We start from the raw sequence: 25,092 nt of genomic DNA on the forward strand, positions 1-25,092 counted from the left end.
ATCTTGAACATGAAGACATAAATCTTGAACTTATTGTAGAAAGTGAGAAGGAGCCAATGTCAGACTGTCTTGCAGTGACTCAAGAGCATGAGTACCAACCTCAGGGCAGACTGTTAAGAACCAGTGCACAAACTCCAAATTAATTATGAGTTCTATACTCTAGATTTCACCAACTAATTATCAAGTGTAAACTTCTCAGGCACTATGACAGCCTTAACATGGGGTCACAGGCAGTTCTTTTGGGTACTCCGATCTATCTTGTCATCTAAACAAGCTTGCCTTTGTGATAGATGGTCTCTTACACCACGAATCAGCAATATTTCCAGTCCCAAAGGGCCAGTCACTTATCCCAGGTCAGCTGCACCTTAGATCTTATACCAAAGACAACGCTTGTAGCCGATTCCATAATAAACTATACACAGATTTATTATACAGAAAAAGCAAATTAAAGAGTTATTTACATGGATAAAGCAGGTAAACTTATATACAGATAATTGAGTTCCAATTTTAAATTTCAAAACGTAATAGAAGATTTTATAATAAACAAGCTCTATTTGTCCTCTAGGGCTAACTCGGGCTAAGCAGCTGAGGATCCCTTGGTTATGACTAGAGACCTTGCCCCTGGGGTCCAAGGAGCAATGAGATACAGTTCTTCCTTGTTTTATTCCCTTCCCCCATTCTGCTTTGAACTGCAAACTCACTGCTGGGAAGAATTCACTTGCAAGACTCATCTTCATGGATAGGAGGAGAGTAAACAACAAAGCATGTTGTCCTCTTTAATGTTCCACTCTAGTCTGCCTGGTGTTGATGAGCCTTCCTTGTTGGGGAGGACATAACAACTTCTGTTGGAGACTGGCATTTCACACTAGTCTCTCTTGTGTCTCTTGATTTACACAGTTACAAAGGCTTACAGTGCGAATGCTAAAATATTACCTTACCACAGTGGTTCTCAGCCAGGGGTATGTGCACCACTGGAGGTACACAGAGGTCTTCCAGGGGTATGTGAACTTATCTAGAGCAGTGTTTTTCAACCTATGGGGTCGCAAACCTTGGGGAGGCTACGGAATGGATTTAGGGGTATAGCAAGTGCTGGGCTGGCATTAGGGGGTGAGAAGTAGGGCAGTTACAAAGCTTCGGCCCCAGGCAGCAGGGCTCAGGCTTGGGCCCCAGGTGATGGGGTTTGGGCTTCAGACTCCTGAAAGGGGTACAGTAGTCTGGAAAGGTTGATAGCCACTCACTGCCTTATAATATGGGATACAGATGTTTTAAGTGAGATTAGTGCAGGCAGCAACTCACAAGCATTCTATAAAGTCTAAACACTAAACTCTAATATCTGTTTTAACAATATAAACACATAGGTGAGCCAGACAGATTTCTGCTACGTGTTTGTCAGTATTCGACTGAGGCATGGGGGCCTTGGTGTGAGCTGCACCTGGTCTGCCAGCAGCACCGCCAGCACAGAGTTCTGAAGAGGTAGGTGAGACCAGCATGATTGGGATATTTTGCATAGATAGTGATGAGTTAAGATGTGGGATGGGTAGTCAAAACAAGCAATGACCAAAGTATGGTCAAGAATTTGTGTAGTAGGAATGGAAAAGAAAGAATGATTATTGGTAGCGAAAGATAATTTGGGGCTTGTGCTGTGTTTTAGCAGAAAGCTATCCTGACCTCTGTTCACCAGGCTGTGTGTGAGAGATTAGCTGATTATTATGGGCCATGCATGTTATGAGAGTGTCTGACCATTTTCTACATTAAAAGGTAAAACACATTTTTATATAATGAAAGTTTTTGCACACGTGTTGACACTTTCCAGTCTGTCAGTCTTGGTCAAATTAACTTTTCATTAACAGCCTTCTGGTGATTGAAGGGAAGAACTGCAGAAATCAGGAGATGTCTGAAATCTGCTAGAAGAATATAGTGATAGAAAGGGCCAAGGCGAACTCTGCATGGCTGCTGCCCTGGTGGATGATTACTGGAAATTGCCCAGTTTACTTCCAGCGGTTGACTCTTAATAGCTGGATGTAGCCAAAGAAGAGGAACACAAGTGACAAGCACAGGAGAGCAACCTCATTCTCCCACAAGCCCCAGGTGCTGTAGTTGATGCCTTGCTGCTCCAAGTACATCTCTCCAGGGACCCTGCAACAAAAAGACACATGTTTGGCACTGTTCAAACAAAACAAATGTTTTTATTGTAAATGTTACTATGATAAGTTTTAGTGGTGATGGGGGAGAAATTACTGATTATCACCAGATGTAGCACAGGAGGACACTGTGTGTCTTTCCCTCTGTTCCTTTCCCACAACTTTGCTAATGCAGCTAGGTCCTGACCTGCAAGATTGTCACTTCAAATATTCCAGTCTCTGAACTGCATATAGCTCTGTCGATGCACAGTGATCCTGCCCTGCACCTCTCCTGGACAAAGGCTATCTCCTGGAGGCTATCTGGAGAATATCAAACTCATTAGCTCTTTTAATCTGTGTCATTAGTCATATTAGGTGCTAATTAGTAAAAAATGGAGTGCATTAACCTGCAATACCTAGCTCTATGGTAAACCCTGTAGTGAAGCACTGCAGTGCTTCATTCAGAGAGTGCCAGCTTCTCTTTATTTTACAGTTGCTTGGAAGCAACTGCGGGGAAGTCACCTGCTTAGTGGGCTGCAGTAGATAAGGCACGTTATGGAGATGATGCATTTGCTCTTAAGGACGCTTGCTAACCTTGACTCACTCACCTTAATGCTCCCTGGATGAAAAGATGTACTCCATGTTCAAATGCCTAGAAGACCCTTGACAAATAAATCAGGTTCTTCTAAATAAATGAGATGTCCTTATTAATAGGACACTCTACTGGTTTTTAATGGGCCTATCATGTACCCCTGTGTATCCTGTAATTCTACAGGTAGCAGTTGGTGTTTTCTCAAGCACTTACGGCCATCCCTATAAAACTCGTGTAAGGGTGTATTATGTGTCCTGTCCATTAGTTCCTATAATGTGCCCTTCTAAGTACTGATGATGTGACTCTGTGAGTCCCCAGGTGAGCCATTAAGTGCCTATAAGTACTTTAACTGTAATACATGTGCTCCTGTAACATCCCACTATGAACTTCCTGTGAGCCCATCATGCATGAACTTCTGCGGGGTCCCATGTGCGTCCTGTCAGTGCCCTAAGTTCCATAAATGCTTAGTATGATCTTGTTCCCTTGCTATATGCCTCCTGTGTTGCCTAAAAATGCCACATGTAATGCCCCAGTGTATTTCTCTGGTCTAAAAATGTCCTGTGTGACTTTGGCTGGATTAGGGGGACCATTTATGATATTTAACATCAATATTTCAAAATTGCAATAATTCATATGAGATAGGCCATGTCAGGTACCATTAGAAAGGTTATAATTTGCTAAGTGTGATGATATTGTTTATTTGTATGTGTCATGTTTGCATAGGAAGTTATGGATATGTTTGCTGTATCTGTATTTCAATTTGTGCTGTATTTCTGGGCAACTCCCCAGACAGGATGGCAGCAGCAATAAACTGCTTAATGGCCCATTAAGGAAACTCACAGGTACAATGGGCTCCGGGAGAGAAGCTGGGGCTACACCTGATGAGTCACCAGGACTTACTCATGTGACCTTGGATGCCATCTTATTTCTATAAATTTCCACAAGCAGCAATGCAGCATGGCAAAGGCCATGGGACATAAAAGGCAGCTGCACCACAACGATTTTGTCTTCAGTCTTCACCTACCTCTGGATCAACTACTCATCTACAACTGAAGCTGTGAAACAAAGGACTGAGATCCCTCCAGGTACTGGATGTACACCAGAGGGATTATACAAGCCTGCAGACGCCACAATTCTACTGAAAACCTGATATATATGGACTTTCAAATCATTTGTATGTATGTGATTGCTTTAGTCATTTAACATTTCTCTTATAGTTTTTTTTCTTTATTATAAAAGGAAACCTTTAGTTTTAGTTACTAAAGGATTGGCTGGCAGTGTGGTATTTTGGGTAAGATCCAAACTTATATTGATCTGGTACTGTGTCTGACCCTTTGGGGTCAGGAGAACCTTTTTGGTAAAAAGCATAGAGTTTTAAATAACTTATCTCTTTACTGGATCCAGTGGCTGATTGGGAGGCAGAAACTGAAATGCAGTAAAGGGGGCTGTGTGTGTTTTGTTTTAGCTTCTTGATAACAAGTGTGGGAATCAGAAACATTGTTTGTGTCTGGGAGGTCTGACTTCAGTGTCACCCACCAGTTTGGGAGAATCTGCTCTCCTTTTGCTGCCCTGACTTTGGCATTTTCAGGTGGTCTACCTTAGGTACGGATGGGTCACACCCTATAATTCTTGATAGATGACCTCAGTGATATCCATGTTCTCTGTTTTCTGAAAGTGCCTGTATCCTGCATCTGTCCTGACTAAATTTGGTATAGAGGTGCAGGTTATCTGCATGAGGAAAAGCCAAAACCAAATTCTAACCTAGTAATTACAATGACCTTTTTATTGCCATGCTTGCTGGTTTACAATAGAGAAATCTCGAGATATTTAGATTCACCACCTTGGGTGAAGGGAGTAAGAACTCACTGGAGACACTGCACTCACTAACATACTTCAGCAGGGTAAAAATATTGCATATATGGAATCAAACAAACACTACTCAACTAGCTAGAGACATCCACCTACACATTTTAAATCATTTTAGATTATACGGATTGGGTGAGATTCAGAAAAACATTCAAGTCTTTTGGGCACTTCTGAAAATCTCACTCTTGGTGCTGTTTGTATTAATGCAGCATTTAAGGTTATACATACTGGTATGTGAAGAAATGTTGCTAAAGCATTATGTACCATTTATGCATCACACTTTGTGTTAAAAGAACATTTTTAAAATGGTGAAATTAGTGATTTTGGAAGAAGAATATTATTATGTATTGGAATGACTAATGCAGCTCCCCTAATGGGGTTTGTGTAATATTTATTACAGAATAATCTTGTGTACTGTTCTGCCTGTTACTAACATTGGCTCAACATTTTCAGTGGTTGGCTCTCTGTGTGTGTATCTGATATGGCAGCTTCTCTTTTGACAGATATCACATTATGGCCCCCTGTTTCTGCTCCGTTGGGTAGCTGTGTGGTATGTCAGGCTGCTGTCTATCGAAAAATATTCTATAAATTGAATCCTTGCATGTATCCTTATGGTAAAGTGTGTCAAATATTGCAGCCTCTACCTTCCATCAGCTCTGTTGTTTTTGGTGGTTGGCGGGCAGAGTGAGTACTTACGTGGTAGAATTCAAATGGAAAACTGCTCCTTTGAGCTCGTTGATGGTCAGGGCCTAAAAATAGGAAACATGTATTTAAAAAAATCCAATCCGTTAGGAAATGGCAGATGAAGAAACTATACCAAGAACAGCAGTGCCTCCCCAGAAACATGAAATGTTCAGCTCTGGCATCAGTTCTCAACCTTTTCCATACTGGGACACTCTGTTCAGCAATTAGGGAAGTGCAGTGTGGCCATGATGACCTGACACCTGGGATCTTGGTGTCTTTAACTAGCATTGGAGAGTCTCCATGGTAACAAGATGTTTGGAGCTAAGTTGAGGCAGAGCAGGGAAGAGGTGAGGCTACGTGTTTCTTATAAAAGCAAAGCAGAAAACAGCAGAAAAAATAGCAAAAGAGGGAGAAGAGATTCCTAAGTCTGAACAGGAATGAAAAGACAACAAATTCAACCACGGGCTTTTGTTCCTGCAAATCTCATTGTAAACATTTATGGAAATGTTTATTCTTAGCCCCAGAAGCAGGAATTTAATCAATCTTCATTGAAAAGAAAATAGTGATTATTGTGCTGCACCAATTTTAGATTCTGCCAGTAGATGGTGCCATGGTTTCTGAATTATGTTTAGGGCAGACTTCTTATAAAGTGTGTTTTAGTATAAGACCATAGTAAAGGTCATGTTCTGGCATAGCTTGTGAATGTGCATGTGTGCTTAGTATCTATTGCAAAATTAATATTTTCACTGATTGTTTCCTTTACCTCTGATGAATATCGTCTGTGACAAAACACGGTACCAAGTTTACAAAGTGAGAGACAGACATGCAGATTTACAGATGTTGTCCTTCAGACAAACAGAGCAGATGGTCGGCACCTTCTTGGTCACACGGATGGGCTTCTAGGACCTCTTCAGAAAGCATGTGGGCAAAAGTAGACTGGATGATTTTTTGTTTTATTAGAACATGGTTTAATCAGGTTATTCTATACTGGTAATCACTAAGAGCTCATGAACAGACATGAGAAGGGAGGTGGCAGCAAGGCTCAGGGATTTTGTACTATTAGGTGATGAAGTTCACTTTACTTCTGAATTTGCTGTTTTGCACTTTGCCAAATCTTCCCCGTAAGGGCTGTGACTCACATTCATTCCATAATGGAAGATGCTGATCCATTTGATCCAGGACAGCCAGCTCAGCATGGAATTCAGGTTTACAAGGAATCCACCAAAGACCTGTAAGAGACAATGCAATAAAACAATGTAGAACACATTATAAACTATCTGGTAGGTCACATTTTGTCCCCATAAATTCTTGGGAGTTGTTTCTCAGTACCAGACATCTTGACTCAAATAAGAGCTCTCATTCATGAAAGGGAGAACAGGGAAATAATTTTGATCAAATAAATGGTGTTCCTATCCACTGTATTCTGAGTAGGGAAATAACAATTCTAAGGATGTTTATTCAGTTTCTGTGTTAATAAAAAAATCTAGTTTAAGATTACTACTATATTTATTAGTTACATATTGTTTTGTAAATTTTTTTACACTATTTGTTCCTAAAGCTCACTAGAACTTTCTAATACTAGTAAATTTAATTTAAAATGATTAGCTTAGAACAGTGGCTAATATGTGTGCTCAGTAACTACTTTTTCATAAGAAATGTCTCTAGTTGTTTTAGAATATAGTGTTTTTAGGCATCTCCAGTGGCTACATGTCATTTGTATTGTGCAGTGTATTATAATAAAAAATACAAAAAGACCATTTAAGCATGGACTGAAGCCTCTTCTAATTGTACATCCCAGTGAGGAGGATAAAATACCATTCCATTGTTACTCAGGACATGGAATACAAATATAAATATTCTTTATACTATTTGTTTATGAAGTTAAAATGTCTCTAAGGTTTTCAATTTTTAAACTGACTAGCAAATATTTAATAAATAGATTTCAAATCATCCTTTTGAAATAGGTAAGGATTAACCTCATTTACAAGTGGAAAAACTGGGGCACAGACTCTGTGGCTTTGTTAAGATCACAGTAGTAGATGCTGTAATGGACTGCTAAATTATATTATAACTGTTCAGCCACTAGATGGTGCTGTGTGAAAAAACCTTATTTAAGTTAACCTCAGCCATACCTGGCAAAGCATTAAAGGATCTTATGATGCACATCTGGTGTGTATATGCAAGCTCTGTAACCAGCCCATATCTGATACAGGAATGTGACATTGTGTGAGGAGTAAACTAAGAACAGAAACAGAAGGAACAAAGCAACAAAAGTTTCAGGAGCTCATTAACATGCCATTCTTCAATGCCCCAAAGAACTTCAGCTTTGACAAACCTTCAGAATGGACAGACTGGAAACAATATTTTGCAAGATTTCGTATTGCTACACAGCTGCACAAAGAAACTGGAGATATACAGGTATCATCTTTATGTAATGGGGAAACAGGCAGAGCATATCTTTAAATCCTTTGACTTTACTGAAGACAACCACAAAAACGAATATGAAAGGGTTCTGGCTATATTTAATGCATACTTTATACCTCAGAGAAATTTTGTTTATGAAAGAGCATGTTTTCACTAGAGAATTCAAAAACTAGGGGAAAATGTTAAATGTTTTATAAGAGCTCTGCATACATTGGCTGAAAACTGTGATTATGGGAATGTACCACATGAAAATATCAGAGACAGGCTGATTATTGGGTTAACAGAAAAAAACCTTTCACAGGAGCTACATTTAAAGAGAAATGTAACCCTAACCACAGCTATTGAAATAGCAAAACAGTCTGAAATGATGAAACAATAAAACAGAGAAAATTGTTTACAGTTTCTAAGCCAGTTTCAGGTTTTTCAAGTTTGTCAGACATTTGAGTGCTAAAAGTCTTTACCATAAAACCCCAGAGGAAAGGAGAGAGAACTTGCAGGCTAAGAGGGACAAATTCCAGCCTATATGCACAAGATGTGGAAAAAGTCATATCCCAAGAGATGATACGTGTCCAGCCAGAGATACATACTAAAATACATCCATGAAATACAGACATTTTGCAGCTGTTTGCCACACTAAAGCAGTCACGGAGTTGACTCATTTTACAGACAGTCAAGAGCCATTGTTTCTGGGATCTATCACTTGTGATATAGAGCCTGTGTGCAGAGTAAAATTTAATATTCATGGCAAAGCTATTGACTTTAAAACTAATTCTGGAGCTGAAGTCACAGTGAGTCATCTCAGAAAGAAAGTACAATCACCTTCAACCCCTCCCAGAGCTGAAGTCACCTGATACAGCTCTGACTAGCCCTGGAAAGTATTCTGAACTGCATGGCACAGTTCACCATAGAAACAACTTATAAAGACAAAAGTTATGCATTCAGAATACACGTGACCAACAACCTTCTCAGCTGCTGTGTGGCAGCCTTGATGAGCCCAGTGAGAAATGTGGAAGAACCTGCTGGAGGATCTGATGATATGGGACTTTTGAAAGGAGATCCAGTACATATCAACTTGAGACAATACTGAACTATACAGTGTACAAACACTCCAAACAGAGAGACCTCGAAATAAACTAGCTGCAGATTTGTGCAAATTCAGAGGACATCATTATCTGGTTATAATGGGCAATTTTTCCAGGTACATGGAAATAATGTACTTGAAAGATATAACATTTTGCAGTATTTATGAAGAAACTGAAGTGCACTTTTGCTCATTTCAGTATTCCAGAACAACTAGTGACAGACAATGGATGACAGTTCACTGCAGCAGAAGTTAAGTGAATTCTGAATGAAATATGACTTTGATTGTATTACTAACAGCCCACATTACCTGCAAGTGAGTGGAGAGGCAGAGAGAGCTGCACAGATAGCCAAGAAAATCCTACAGCAGGAAGATCCAGTCCTTGCTCTTCTGAATTACAGATCAACACCAATAATGGCTACTGGATATAGTCCAGCACAAAACCTGACGAGAAGATAGCTCATAATACTGTCCCAGTTTTGGAAAAGATCCTATCTCTGAAGTGGCCAGATATGAAGAGAATAGCCAAATCAGATAAAAAGGCTATAAAAAAGTTTATGAACACTCATACAACAGACACCATTCAGTTAGAGAACTACTGGGTCTAGAACCTGGTGACTGTGTTCATGTCAAGTTGAATCGAGAAAAAGGATGAACAGCTCCAGCTGTCATAAAGAAAAAAGAATCCAGTGCCCAGATCATGTGCGATCGAGACTGACAATGGACAACAGAGACCATCAACATCTACAGTTTATTCCTCAGAAAGAGCAATCAACAGAGCAAACTCTACAGATGGCAGATGCAGAACAAGAAGAAGAATACTCAAGGATTCCAAACCAGTCACAGCCTGTTGTTGAAACTAATGGACAGCCAAATGACCAAGTTGTTACACATACAGGTCATCTAATTAGAAAACCAGTATGATTCAGAGATGCTTAACAGACCAATACGTACTGAACTTCAAAGAAAATGTGATAGTGTAAATATTGTAAACGGTAAGAATGTAGAACTTAAAGAGGGCGATGTAATGGAATACTGAACTATATTATACTGTTCAGCCACTAGGTGGTGCTGTGTATAAAATACATTCAAATCCCGTTTATCTGACCCGCCATTATAAAGCTCTCCATATTAATTGAACAACCAGTGCACACAGGCCCAGAAGCAGGTGATCTCTCCTGTGGACACGAGATGGTGCTGCAGCCTCACATGTTCCCATTCTCTGGATTATCCAAATTTTTGATTATCCGATCTGGCCATGGTCCCAATTATATGGGATAAATGGGTTGTGCTGTATCTTATTTGCGCTAACTTCAAACATACCTGGCAGAGTGGCAAAGGATCTTATGATCAACACATGTTTATAAGCAAGCTCTAGGATCCAGTCCATATCTGGTGCAGGAGCATGACAGGTGCAGAGGCACGATTAGAACTCAGGGATTGCTGATTGACTGGCTTGTGTTCACACCAGACCAGGCCAAACCTCTTTCCTTAGACCAGATGTACTAATAACACATTGTTTATAGCTACAGTTGCTCTGTATCTTGCTTTCTTCTGTCACAAATACAGAAAAATGCACCTTCCCAGAGCATTCCAGTAGTGACCCAAACCAAAGCCTCAGAGTTGAGCACCTCTACAATTTGGGATATTTGAAATCCTGATCTGAACTGAATGGTGAGGTTTAAGCCCATCTCTGATTCTAGTAGGCTCTGTCTATCCTGCAAGGCTGTCCTTGAGTAGATAAAAGGTTCTCACCATCATGAAGACGAAGGGCAGTGCGATTAAGATGTTAGCGACGGCAAAGGTGCTGACACTGGCGCTCACCAGGAAGGCCATGCTGACGGCTGCCAGATTTGTCAGGCTGAGGGAAAGAACATACAGGAAGAAAGATCCTGCATCCTGTTTCAGACCTGTGAATAGTGATAGAGAGAAAGTGACAGTACTGTGAGAAGGTTTGGATCCATAACAGGCATAGCCATGTAATTGCTACAGTATAACATGGTTCCCACTACAGGAATCCAACTTGGCATTTTCAGGAATTATGAGCCTCATAACAAGAATTGCAATGAGGAAGTGCTGGAGGATCCATAGCATATACAGTACTTCCAGGACAATGTGAGAAATTTCCCGTACTAGAATTTTGCTTGATATTTTGGGCATAGTTATGACAAAGCTCACTGGATCCATGAGGTATTTGCAGGGTGGGGCTATGAGTGCCATATTTACTCCCTAAAGAGTTAGAGTGCACCCCTCAATATTTTTTTATTTACTGGAAAGCCAGACCTGTTTTCATCCTAGTCCATAATCATGCTAAAATTAGCATTTTGGCTGTGTGGGTTTGTTTAACTCTTCACGTGTCTCAAATATCATTGAGACACTCTGATTGATTTTCCTGCACTGTTCCCTAAGCTAAGGGGAAACACTAGAAGGTCACACTGCTGGAGTCCTGTCTGGAACTGTTACAGCACTGCTTTGTTAAAACTCAAACAACTGGAGTCACAGCTAGTGATATATGAGAAAGAAGAAGATTTTGTGTGTGTGTGCTGGGGGGAGGGGGGTGTCTCATTTTTGGGGGAAAGAACAATGGTAATAGAGGCATACAGTGAAGTTTGATACAAATTTTGTACATAAGGAAAGAGGTATTTACCTCTGATTATGAGCAATGTAATATAACTCCACAATGAATAACAAAGTACTATCACCACAGAAATCTGTGCAGTATGACATTTCAGTCTTGCTGGGGTTGGGTATTACCCCAGTGTTTTTGTGGCATTTTCCCATGCTGGTTTTTATCCTGAATCATTTCCTCAAAGAAGTGCTGAGCTAAAGGAAATTCAGTACTTACCCATCATGAAGTATGATATGGCAGAAAACATCAACAAAGGGATGATACGATTGGGAATCAGATCAGCAAACACCTTGGCCAGAAAATATGCTGAGGTCCTATAGTATCCCCTGGAGCTTTCATGACTGGAAAAATGTATGTAATAAATAAAAACATTAAAAAATCAAAATAGCTATAATAGCTATATTTATTATATTTAATGCTATAGCCACTTTAGCATTTCATTCCTTTCCTTGATCCTCTCTCCAGCAATTTCATCAACTTCCACCTCCATCAGGACTTTCTTCATCTCCAAACAGATATTCCATTAAATAATTAGTACATAATTAGCACAACATTCTGAAACAAAACTCCATCACCTTCATTTTCATCCCTGATACATCTCTCTCATTTACCATTACTTTCAGGAACATATGCATTTAACTTCATCTTATACTATTTCTGCCTCCCACTTCTTCCTGGTCTGTAAATCTGCCTACCACATCTAAAACAGCTCCCACATATACGATGCTATCCTGACTTCTCTGATGAAACTCTCTTACATGGCTGTATCTCCTCGAGTCTTAATACTTGTAACTTCCTCCTTCGATAGTTTTCCTCTGACCCAAATTTCAGTTTGTCCAAAATGTGGTGGCCAATCTCTTCATCCATATCTACAAATGGGAAAACATCAGGCTGGCCTGCAGAAATCTTCTCCAGCTTCAACCTTCCTGTCTACTTCAGAATCCAGTAATACAATATCTCCTATTCAAGGCAGGGTTCTGTCTTACTCTCATTGATTTCAATTATATAGGATTAGATCTTAAATTCTTACATGAACTTGCCCCAAACACACACACAGTCTGTCTCTCTCTCTCTCTCAAGTCCTCGCTTTCCTCAAATATCAAATTCCTTTTTCCCCTCCTCTTGGTCTCTCCAGAGTGGGATGTAGAAACTTTACCTTTCCTGTATTCATTCCTTTCTTTCTGAAATGTGTGCATTCACTTCTCTCCACTATTACCTGGCATGTCTGTAGATGCTATTTGTGTGCTATATTGTGACTTACTGAACAGAGTGTGCCTGTATTTGCATGTCTAGATTTCAATTGGCTATGGTTGTATTTGTTTTGAAATAATACTGAGCAGTTTAATGTTGGAAGCTGAGCCAGACTTTCTCAGATATATGATCTACTGCCCATTTCTAAGGCCCAGCTGGACCTAAATTCTGCAGCAAGGCATCCTTATTTTTGAGGTGTTCCAGTGTGGAAATCTGGACATTCTGTGGCAAGGTTTAAAAAAAGTGAACAATTTTTTTAATGAGTGAAACCTGAAAATAAATAATACAATCTATTCATGATTCCTGTGTCATTTTTATTTTGATGTCAAAATCAATTCATTTTATGCTGCCCCTGATTTTCAGATTTTAAGGTGCTGCTGATGTTGGTATTGAAAATGCATAACTGTGTTGTAAAAGCTGTTGGAAGAAGCTGGAGATTTTTGGTAACAGGACAGGGAACAGATGGGGCTTTTGGCATCTTGGGAAGGCATTGGAGATAGTTTTTGATCTGACATCTACAAGGCATTTCAGGCTTTTGGCATTGGGGGTGGGGATGCATTGTCTTGTTCTCTTCATTTTTTAGACAGATGTAGAGATTATTTGAAATTTTGGGACAGCTCGACGTCCTACTCCTCCAGTCCAGGAGTCCTTATCAGTAACCAGCTGCCTCCTGCCCCACTATCAGCCAATGAATCCAACAGTGATGGATAAACACACTCACTGAATGCTTCACTGTAAAGATTACCAGTGAAATAGTTAACAATGCTGACATTACATTGTAATTATTAAGCTTCAGAAAATTTCATACTTCTTGAAGATGCTATTTCAGTTGGCTTGTCTGCAGATTCAGGAAGAAAAGTGCATCGGTGTACATACAATTCACATCTCAAAGCTTTTCTTTGCAACTGTAAGGGCTAAACTGATTTTAAAATTAAAATTAAATTCTTGGAGCACAGTTCTGTGGCAGTGGGTAGATTTGTAGCAGGCAAGGTTTCTGCCTGTTTCCAGCATTTTGATTTGAAGGGGTTTTAGAGTTACTCACATGAAGAGTTTTCGTTCATTGATGAAGAGCTCCACTGCAGACAGATTCCCGAAGATCTGATTGATGACCAGGAAGAAGAAAGCTCCCAACCTGCAGAGAAGGGAGGAAAAGGAAAAGAGATTTATTTGGACCTCTCTGCTGGACCTGTACACAAAGGGCAGAGAGTTCTCTCATGCTTCTTAATGCTCTCACATTACACTGTCTTGGAAGCTAGGTTTGGGAATCACATTATCATCAAGGTAAGTGTTAAATTACAGGTGGGAAAGTTTGGAGTCTGTGACTGTTCTTCCCACTGGGAATATTCTTTAATGTCTTCAGCAGCTTTTGGTTCCATATAAGGTTCCCTCTCATAACCCCTTTGGTGCTACCGGGTATTATGCTCACTTGCTCGCTAGTTGAAAGAAACTTGTCTTCATCTCCATGTATTTTGTAAATGCGTCACTCCTTTCATCTATCCATCCATCCTCCCTCAGTCTACAAGCTGGAGGAAGGGACTAAGGATTCTGTTTTTTCGTCTCACCTGTTCTGAAAGGCTTCAGGCAGAGTAGCAGGTACTTGGTAGAAAATGAGCCCCACCACCACAGAGAAGAAAGTGCCCAAAAGCAGCTGACCAATGGATGTCTGAGGATTCCTCAGGATGTTCTTCACGTTGCGATTGCTCACAACATACAACTAAGGGAAAAGACATGCACATAAATTAAATCTCCTCCCTTGCGATATCCCAGGCCAGTCCATTGGACTTGATTGTTTGTTGTGGAGTCTTTACATCCCTGTTTTGAGTCCTGAAATTTCCTTTGGTTTTCCTTGCTTTCTCCAGGATCAAAATGGCATTTTGCAGCTACCATCCATCCTAGCAAAGAAAACTAGTTGCAATTCCCTTTCAACTCCACTCTTCAATCATCCACAAGGATTTCTCTTGAGTGAAATGATGCTCAACCTCACCCTCAGACACTGAGCAAGCTTGAGCCCTTCCGAGCTGTGCCTGCCCTAAGAGACTGGAACTAGGACTCAAACCCACACATCTTGCATGGCAGCTGTATAGCAATATCCTGCCAGGCCTGAGGCAAAAAGCTCAGAATGCAGAGAGATGAACTCTTTGAAATGAAGTAGTAGGATTTCCCTGGCTCCCATTGAGGATTTATATGCAAGCTGTAGCTAGGGAGCCTGTCTCTAGTGGAAATACCATCTTCTGGAAAAGTTTAGCAATGATCTTACCTGCCTGAAGATGGCTTCTAAACCAGAGACAGGCAAATGTCAGTGAAACTGTCTCCCCATTGCTTGCAGCAATTGTCCGTTCACCTTTACTCAGGGACAATCCCACACCACTCAATGCCCTAGAGCATACATTATTTACTTATGTGCCTCCTAGTATCTAGTCTTACTTAAAAATACTTCAGCCATCTTCAGCAGTAGTTCAGTGCACCATAGAAACTGTAAACTGCAGTGTTCTGGATTATTACTGCAGAATACGGTAAGTTTTTTTTTTTTAAGATATTCGATTTCTAATACTTCATTTTCTGATACTTAGTTAGGATTTTAAAACCTCCTTTTAGATATGTCATTTTGGGGGGATGATATGTGTAACGGTTAGAAATTGGTTACATCCGTGCATGCCAGAGAAGATGTTAATAGCAGCAGAATGAGTTATGAAGATCTTGTCATTTGTTCACACAGAATTATGTTTTCAATCAGAGAGAGATTGTGTTTGATTTTTCTTATGATTTAAAAAAAAATCAACACCATGCTTTTGGTGGGGTATTCTTTATGACTGTCTGTATGTGCCTGAGATGGAAGTCATGGTCAGAGGCAAACATTCACTTTCGTTTTAATCCTCCCCTCCATCACCTGCCCACGCAGTGTATTGGGTTACTTTGTAAGATCAATGACGTTAAACATAAAACCCCTCGATGTACAGAGCGAGATCCTCAGCTGATGTAAATCAGCCTAGTGGCATTGACTTTGCCAGAGCGATGCCAGTTTATACAAGCAGAGGGTCTGACTCACGTTGTACAGTGTAATTGTTCATTGTACAATTTATACATCTCTGAAAAAGTTTATGACGTTCCATCCATTATATTATTCTTAAGAAAGTTTTCAATTTACCTGCCTTAAATTGCTCCTTAATTATACAGTTTATTTTGAATGGTGGCATATAGAAATCCTTCCCAAACATGACAGCAGAAATAGCTGCTTCTTTACTGTATACCACAGCCTCAAAATACTGAAGTGGAACCTTTTCAGGTGAGTACCTGGGGATATGCTTTCCTACAGGAAAAGCAGGGTTAGGCTCCTCATTAAGAAAAAAATTCAACTCTGTGGCTGTAGAAGTTCCCTGGCAGTGGAACCTGCGCCAGTCTACTGCACAAGGGGGTTAGATATGGGGGGTGTCAATCTAGTGTGGCTCGCAGCCCAGTTCAGTTGGGTCTCTCTGCACAGCACAGTGTAAGGAGGAGTAGATCCTGAGGATCCACGGCTGTGTTAATCCTCTGGTTTTCATTCCCTAGAGCAGGGAAGACTGGAGCCTTGCAAAGCTGCTTCAGCTCAGTGCCTCGGCAGAGCGTCTCAGTGGGCTTCTTCTCCCAGTGGCTTTGTGGAGCTGTTCAGCACACAACCTGCTAATTGGCCAGGGCACAGGGTCACTGGGTCTGGTCCTATGTGGTTACAAAAATCAAGAATATGTATGCTGCTGGAAGGAAAAGCGGGGCAAGTCTTAGTCTCAGATGTCTCACTGGAATTGCTGCACAGTGAATTAGTCTCTTGCAGAGGACTTAGTGAATCCACAAAGCCTCTGGATAAAAACTGCCTTTTATGTTGCACTTGTGCTGCTGCTTCTCTCCAGTCCCTTCCCTTCTTCCCTCTCCCTCACCTGGTGGAAGAATGAGGTAGCATAGGTGGTTTTTGGTGGAACGGCATCGCTCTCGAATGACTGTAGGTTTTCCAACTCTTCCTGCAGCTGCTCATAGTAGCGGGACTTGTGGTAGTAGATGGGCAGTGGATTCTTGTCACTACAAGAGCTGCTATGGGAATTGGACTCTGTCATTGAGGCTGCAGACCAAATGAGACAGCACCAAGTCAAAACTTTCCATTCCTGCTCCAACTTTTCTTTAGAAAGCATTTGGAAAGTGCTTCCAGAGGAGCAACAAAGATAGCTAATGATCACACCATCGTTTTTATGCTAGTAACTTTCTAGTAACCATTTGCATACCCTTAAACATAATGGTCCTTTCTGACCTTAAAATCTATGAGTCTAAACATAAGTGAACAGTAAAAAGAACCACAGCAATCTGCATATGAATTAGATGATGCCTTGGCATGTCTGCTTGCTAAAGGGAAAGTCTGGCATTAAAAGGCTATGCTGAAACTGCATCTGTATGTGCATAACACTGGCAAGTGATTGAGGTAGAAGGGAATTAGCACCATATGTGAACAGGAATTATTTTGAGGAGAAACCAGTGTGTTCTGTTCAGGCTCTGAGCATTTGTTTTACAATTCCAATATATTTTTTGTTGAAGTGGATTTGCAAGGCATTGTCCTATCTGCTGTCCCTTTTTCTCAACCAATGGAATTTTATGGCACTCACCTAATGCTGGACTAGGCTGGGACTGCATAATCTCTCCACTAATGACATCCAGGAAGAAGTCCAAAGGATTGTTGAATGCTTCACACTGATAACCTGAAATATATTATGTCATGAGAGAAAACCAAAGCTAACTTCACACCAAACTAGCAATGTGAGAAAATGACAAAAACTCTCTGCTAAATATCATCCAAAATACTATATTTAATGTCAGGACATTTTTTGGCACTGAAATTTTGCTTTATTTGACATTTTTGGGAAAATGGACAGTTGCACATTAAAACCTGTTAAAATCTAAGTTCATAAATTTTAATATGAAAATTTGTCTTGATGCAATTAAAAAACGTTGAGGTTTTAAATTAACCTATTTTCACTCAAAAGTGCTCCTGATATTGAATGCAAAACATGTGAAATTACATGAACTAGGACTTTAAAAAAATTCAGAAGAAAATGCAAAACCTTTCATTTCAAGAGTTTTGAATTACATCACAAATATTTTGCCCTGCCCTACATCCAGCCTAACTACCTAATCCTTTCCCAGCAAGCAAAACAACCATTCAGACTAATCAACCAATCTCATGTCAGACTAATCAGAGCATCCTAAGCAACCAATTACCTTCTTAGCCAAACCAGCCTTCTCTTAAAATACATCAACCAGCCTGCCCCTCTCACAGATCAGTCCTTCACAGCCAACTTCACTCCTAACCAACTAACTTACTAGTCAACACTATCTCACAAAGGCAGCTGAAATAAACCTCTTGTTGCTTTTAAATGGACCTGTCTGTCTTCCTGATGCATCATGCTTCTGTACCTCCTCTAACCTTGTGTGCATTGAATTCCCTTTGAGGCCCATCTACACTGCTTCTTGGATCAGTTTAGAGGTGTTGCTGCACATTGGTGCCAATCTTTTCACTTCCTCAGGATCCTTGTGGCACCTCTGTAGCATTCTTTTGTCTTCCCTCTCTGCTTCCCCCACTGAATTTACTATCTCTTAAATACACCCAGTCTCTGCTGTCTTTGTGAATTAGAATCCTGATCAAATACAGCTCTTTTCCATGGCAGTATAGAGCATACCATGAAGCAATGGAGTTGGCCTTTGTACACTGTGAGTTCGCTGATGCAGTTAAGATTTGAATCAAAACAGTTTTCCATGGTGTCCTTGAATAGTCAACAGCTTGTCTTTCTGTCCAAGATCCTAGGGCATCCTTTTGTTAGCACTAGGTTTGTGCTCCTAGAAACCTTGACTGCTACTCTTAAGGGCTCCATTAACAAAAACCCTACAGCTGTCCTGCAGCAATAGTTTTAAATACAGTCCTCCTCCTGCCACAGTCTCACCCCCTACCAATGCTGTTGAAATAGCCTGTGGACTCTTCGGCTGGTCCTGCATAAATTATTTCTCCCTTGTTCATCAGCGTTAGATGATCAAACAGACGGAAGATGGAATAACGTGGCTGGTGAATAGAGAAAATCACAGTTCTTCCTTTCCTGGAGAGTCTGCAAAACAGAAGAAGCACATGTGCTTCACAGTGCCAGGCCGGCTAGAGCTTAGATCTTAATGTGAATTGTATTTTGGAGGAACTACTATATTGAGGTATTTTCTGCCTATGTCTCTAAGGGCTGTCTAGATGGAAACTAAATGCCCCAGAGTACTATTTAAAGAGAGACTGGTGTGAGCTTAGTATTCAGACCATAGCTTTATCTCTAAACAAGTGTTAATATAGATGGCTGCATGCATTATTTGTTGAGCACATAATATTGCCTGCATTTTCAATACTTATGCAGTGCCTCTGCTGTATATAACCTGTTGATTTGCTAAGTCATTTTGAAACCACTTGAGTATGGAAAGGGTGATAATATCAAAATGAAATCCCAAAGATCTTAACGGAGTGGAGCATCAGCAACAGAGAATGGCTCACTGGTGCAGCAGCTGCATGATGGCATTAGCTGTGTTGGCATCCAGTCCCGTAGTTGGCTCGTCCAGGAATATCAACGAAGGTGCAATGATTAGTTCCACGCCAATGCTGCACCGCTTCTTCTCACCCCCTGAGATACCACGCAAGAACTCAGTGCCAATCTGATACCACAGATAAAGGAAAGAAAGCAAAGAAACTCAGAGAGGAGGCAGATGAGTTTAAATACAGGAGGTAGTGAGTGGGTTGATCTGAGATGGACACACATGGCAAACATATAGCTGTTGGTGCTCATGGTCCTTTCCATCATCTTCCCACATTTTAAAAGGGGGAGCTATATCCTTTCCTTTTTCCCCTCATTCTGAGCTCAAGAAGCCATGCTGATTTGTCCCTATCATATCACATTCACTAAGTGTTGTTTTATAATTCCATTTGTAATTATTTCAAACAATTCACCTGGTATTGAAATAATCCTGACTGTCCTGTATTTCCCAGGATCAGGATCATCCTAACCAGGGATTAGACTGGAAACAAAGAAGTCATGGGTCTCATACAAGATCTGCCCATAAACCAAAGAAGCCCACCACCCAGGATCTGTGAGCCTAACCAGAGCATAGTGTTGCTTTCTTACTGGACCCTCCCCACTCCCCATCCCATTTCCCTGTCTCTCTCCCCTTAGAGCGAGGGAGGGATGGAGGAAGAGAGAGAAATGGGAGAAGAGCCCTGGATCTCCAATATGTAACCCACCGTAGGAGATTGTGGGACTTTGTTCCTCTCTAATGGCTGGCCCACATGAAACATTTGAGGCTGCTACTGCTTCCAGCTGACAGACGCAGTCCTGTAGCTAAGGCGGTAGAGGCTAGTGGTTTTACTACTGAAAGACCCAGATTTAAACCCTGCTGTTGGCCTAAGAAGGGTGGATTATACATGCAAAGTTGCAAAAGCAAATACCCGTGTGTGCTCTGTTCAAGCTGGTTGCACCCTGTGCATGCGGGGGATAGAATCTATACGTGCAACTCAAATCACCCACCAAATCACTAGCCCTCTGTCCATATTAGTGTGTGAAAAAGGTCCTGTCAGGTGCTCAAGCTCACACATAAGGAGGCTACTCCTTGAAATGAAGGGCATTGTGAGTACGTGTCACCTCTACCTTGTCTTATAAAAAGATAGTACTGTAACCTTGGTGTCAGCACACTCCTGTAGCCCCAGCTCCTGTATCACTGCATTGACCTTCAGCTGCTTTTCCGCTTCACTGTTCCGGCTCTGTGGGAGGCGCAAGCTGGCAGAGAACTGAAGATTCTCACGGACAGTGAGTGTTCCCATCAGAATATCCTCCTAGGGCAGCACAAAACAACAGAAAACACTTGCTTTAAGAAAACCAGCCAGCACTTTGAGTGAAAAGACCTCCACAGTGGGTCCTAGTGTCATCAACATTGTCATAATAATGTGAAGTCTTCCCAGATAGAGTGTACCCACTGAGGTTTTCCAGCAGGAGGCATACAGAGATCTAATGGGTTCCATAGAAGTTCTCAATGGGAGAAGGAGATAGAGGCTTGTAGTCTCTTAAAGAAAAGACAATGATCCAAATGGAGAAATCACCTATGATGACATGAGCCATGGCTCCCTCTGGGCAATGTCAGGATCATGAGGCTATGGCTGCGTGAAGTGATATTTTGGGATTCTAAAATGATATTCTGGAGCAGCCATGGAGAATACACATCAGTGATTAACTGACATCATGAGTCCTTGCTGCTGTGTGTCAGGCTCAGCATACTATTCCAGTGAAAAATCAAACAGGTCCGTGCACAGGCTTGGAGGCACCGTGGATTCTGTACTGACTCACCTGTATTATGTAGGCAGAGCATAGGTGAAACTGAGAGTTGACTGACTTCCCATCCATGAAGATTTGTCCACTTTTAAGCCCCTTCGGGTCCTTCCATCCCGCAAGTACATCAAGGAGTCTGAAGAGAAAAGTGACTTTTCACACAGTTTCTCAGTATGGGGCTTTCCTCAATATCACTCCAACCAATGGATCCCTCCAGCCCAGTCCTGCATGCACTGCCTTTTGCCCAGGTGAACAAAATCACCCTCCAAGTCTCCAAGTTCATTCAGCTTTGGATTTCCCAACTCTGTTTTTCTAAAGTAACTGAGCAATTGCCTTCAGGAACCAGTTTTGTCCTAGAGGTACTGCCCTTTCCTGTGGTGAGAGGGAAATTAATCCACTCTTCAGACTCTGCTCTGACAATGTTCCGGCACCCAGAGCTGCAGATACCAACCCGTCCTGGGGTAGGTGGGGATTGAATCTCAGTCCCTTTTTCATTCTTGGCAATACAAGAGAGATCGAAACTGATACGAGATGGATTGATTTCCGCAGCCACACTTACGAGGTTTTGCCACTTCCGGTTGGTCCTAGAATGGCATTCATTCCAGGCTTCATAATGCCACTGCCAAAAGAAGTATTAGAAGTGAGAAGTATTATATGCTATTTAGGAAATGCTTTCACATGAAAAGAGACCCAGAGTGGGCAAGAGGGGAATGAGACACAAGACAGGGTTTATGACACACGGTGTGAAAAGTAAACTCTGGGAATGGCCTGTGCATGAATGGTTGCACATGCTGTGTGATGTGCACTGGGTTGGTCTCAAGGCAGGAACAAACACCCAAGAGGATGTTCGTGTAATGGCTTGACCTGTAGTGGAACAGCTGCAAATGGGAACTGAGAACAGGAGGTGGAGTTATGAATATAATCAAACTAGTGTGATTTTCAAAGAAAAATACCCACTCAGGCCGTTGCTGCTAAAATCAGCTTCCTGGCCTGCCATTCTGACCACATCCTCCCCCTCTTTAAATTTCTTCACAGGTTCCCCCTTCTCCACACATCATATAAGCTCCTCGTTCTTTCCTTTAAGGCTGTTCACAATTTAGCCCCACTTGACCCACTTACTTTATTGTATTGTTGGTTGCCCTCTTGCTCATTATGCCAACTCTGAAGGCCTCCCAAATGCACCTTTACACTGTCTTCCATGACTCCCCTTATTTGTGAAGCACCTTCCTGAAACTATTCCATAAAGTCACTAGTCCAGCCTCCTTCAAACCCTCCTTCCTTGAGACCCACTCCTACTGTGATCCTACATAACACTGGCAGGTGATACTGAGTGGGGAGCTGGGATTATTGTTACCAATATCATTATTTAGCTCAAAACTCACCCCTTAAATACACCTCCGAAACTACAAACTGTGCACACATTTAGTGCCTGCAGAAATATGTTAACATTACTGTCACCCCACTTCCACCATCCCTTGATTTGTTTGTTACCCCCAATTCTGGCCTCTAATCTTAAATTTAAATTGCAAACTCTCTAAATAGGGACTGTCTCATCTGTCTGGACAATGCACAGCACAATGGGGACCTGATCTTAGCTGGAACCCTTTTGTGTTCCTAAATTGTAAATAATGGTCATAATAAACATGTAGGTCTTCTGTCTAAGCTGGAATCTTGGGTTCCAGTGATTGTTCATAGATCTCCCATATCGCAAGCAAAGGCAGAACTGATCTGCTGATGCTGGCAATTAAGATTACTGCACAGATATTAGGAGCTGATATAAAGGGAGTTTTCTTGGAGGCATTCCAGCTCTCATAAAGTATACACACCAGTCTGGTCAGAGTTTCAGAGGGCATCAGTTAATCTGACAGCAAAGCACATGCACTCTCTGCAGAATCTGCCCTTTGATACTTCTAAACTTTGGAGTCCAGGGCAGTGCCAGCTTCTTATACTCTATTCAGATTTAACACACTTATCACTTACTCTTGAAAGCCTGGGATTTGGCAGCTGCAGCTTTGTGCCTTGGAGACCCAGGAATAACTTGGGGTCTCTAGCTGTCTGGTCCAATGAAGCTCTGGGAGGACAGCTGAAGAGATGTAATGGGTGATGGGAGAGGAAAATGATGACGACTATCAATACAAATGTCCCCTCGCAATTGATAAGTGCAATGGTACTGGCATCATCCCCTGGTTGGCAGGGCATGCTGAGGGTGCATAATGGTGATTCTTCTTCAGATGGTTGGTATTAGGAGGAAAGGGGGTCACTGTTTTGTTGTGCCATGAAGGAAAACCTTTGTGGACTTCCCAGTCTGCCTGCTGTCCCACAAACTGGCTGGGGCTGGCAGTGTAATTCAGACAACTTTGTTATTTATTATTTGAGTCCCTTGTCTTAGGCACTCAAGAGGGATGCTCTTTCTCTTAAGTGAGGGGTGCCCTGTACTCCTCATCAATGATCCCTCTAGCCAATTAAGGATCAGCCCCAAGGGCGTCCCTTGCTCCTCAGTGGGATGGATGAAGGGACGTGAAGATGGGGATCGATAAAACAGTGGAAAAGAGAGATTGGGTTTGTCATGGATCTGGGTATTTTTGCAGGGTAAAATGGTGGTTCCCTCAGGATTAAGGATTCCTAGGACACTACTGCTTACCTGAGCTAGCTTTGGTTGGATCACAGAGAGTCCCCCCTGCTTGCACTGGCCCCAGAAACATTAAACATTTCATTTTGTTTTCAACAATAAGTTGCTCATAAAACCACTGACACACCAACAGTACTATGAATGTCACTGCCCCTGTGGAAACCTGACTGGTGATGCTGGGGGTCTGCCTGGGAAGGCTGTGCATCCAGCTAATTATAATAGCAGGGCCAGAGGGCCTGAGTAGGACTCCCCCAAGAAGTGGAAGCTCACGCAGCAGCATGCACATGCTCCAACAAAGCCAGGTGTGAGCCTCTCCAAACTGAATTTAACTCACTAGTACTGATCTAGAAGGCACTTAGTGGTCTGGGTCCAAGCTGCTTCACAAACAACCCATCTATCTGCGACACTCGGAGACAGTTGTGCTCCACAGGCAGGGGGGCGTCAACCAGTCTGACTCAGGATAAGGCTGTCTCTCCTGTGTATGGGACAGAGCATTTTCAGCTCCAGGAGCACCTTATTGCAGGACATCAGGCAGAGTATAACCCTCTTTGACAAGACCTCCGAAAGAAAAAATATATAATCACCCAGAGAAGCAGACAGAGCCCAAGGGAGGCCATGATAATATTGCCATTTAGAGCACTCTCAATGTGAGTGTTAATGTTTGTGCAGTGCTCAGATATTGCTGTGATAGGCATCATAGACAATCCTGAGACAGATAACATATTATTCAATACAGTTGTGCTCTGTCCATTATGGGGTGTTTAATACTGTGATATTTATGATTTCTAAACTCTCTATGGCCCAGAGCCCCATGACCCCTTAATCTGGCTATGCCTTTACAGGGAAGAACCAACCATTCTTTACCTGACATCTTTGAGAATTTCCTTTTCTTCTCCTTCCTTTGAGAAAAAGGATCTAGTGCTGGGGACAGAATAACTGAGGTTTTGGAAAGCCAGGGTTGGCCCGGGAATGTTCAGCTGAGTAACAGCTTCCTGAGAATCTGCGAGTTCCATCTCTGGAGTCGAAGATCAGTTCAGATTGGGGGGGACGTCTGGATGTTTCCCTTTGCGTTAAAAACCTCTTAAAAAACAAACAAACCCTCAGAATATTTTGTCAGTGTCCTTGCCACCAACTTTCTGTCTTCCTCTGTCTCTACTTTCCCCTGTCCTATCGCTGGGAAATCTTGCTTTTATCTGTAAAATGTGCTGCAAAATCTTATTAGAGACAAAGTCCTTCTCAGATCAAACTGTAATATAATTGTGCAGCCAATGGGATGTTCAGCAGGGTAATGAATGCTATCAGCCTGTAAAATACAATAAACCAAATTCTTCTCTAATGAAACTTCACTGGTCTTTACACCAAGAATGAGTTTGGTCCAGTAGGTTTACATGGGACATCACCAGTTAATGGAACCTTGACAGTAGAAAATAAACAGTAGAACAAAATCATTTGTGAAACAACC

The 25,092-nt window shown here is 41.6% G+C and overlaps 1 protein-coding gene across 1 annotated transcript; it reads right to left on the minus strand.

The window, feature by feature from the left end:
- Window positions 1-1,988: 1,988 nt before the first annotated feature.
- Window positions 1,989-24,643, minus strand: LOC137156263 (broad substrate specificity ATP-binding cassette transporter ABCG2-like). The gene is made up of 15 exons (XM_067552985.1): window positions 24,495-24,643; window positions 21,561-21,620; window positions 21,020-21,137; window positions 20,356-20,511; window positions 19,183-19,340; window positions 18,609-18,760; window positions 17,270-17,362; window positions 16,556-16,734; window positions 14,210-14,361; window positions 13,690-13,779; window positions 11,613-11,737; window positions 10,523-10,677; window positions 6,402-6,491; window positions 5,275-5,327; window positions 1,989-2,136 (listed from the first exon to the last, which is right to left on the minus strand). Exons 1-15 carry the CDS (start codon window positions 24,641-24,643, stop codon window positions 1,989-1,991), a joined length of 1,878 nt encoding a protein of 625 aa, XP_067409086.1.
- Between the last annotated feature and the right edge of the window lie 449 nt (window positions 24,644-25,092).

This window comes from Emydura macquarii, unplaced genomic scaffold, assembly GCF_026122565.2.
Source record: "Emydura macquarii macquarii isolate MOO-44397 ecotype Brisbane River unplaced genomic scaffold, CSIRO-AGI_Emac_v2 contig_1390, whole genome shotgun sequence".
Taxonomy (NCBI): domain Eukaryota; kingdom Metazoa; phylum Chordata; order Testudines; family Chelidae; genus Emydura; species Emydura macquarii.

Excerpts from the sequence above, each read along its gene's own strand:
- LOC137156263 (XM_067552985.1), bottom strand. The coding sequence starts at position 24,643 with ATGGAACTCGCAGATTCTCAGGAAGCTGTTACTCAGCTGAACATTCCC. Across the intron at positions 13,780-14,209 it reads CCTGAAGCCTTTCAGAACAG|GTTGGGAGCTTTCTTCTTCC; the intron begins GTGAGACGAAAA and ends CCTTCTCTGCAG. Across the intron at positions 2,137-5,274 it reads TTCCATTTGAATTCTACCAC|GGTCCCTGGAGAGATGTACT; the intron begins GTAAGTACTCAC and ends TTTTTGTTGCAG.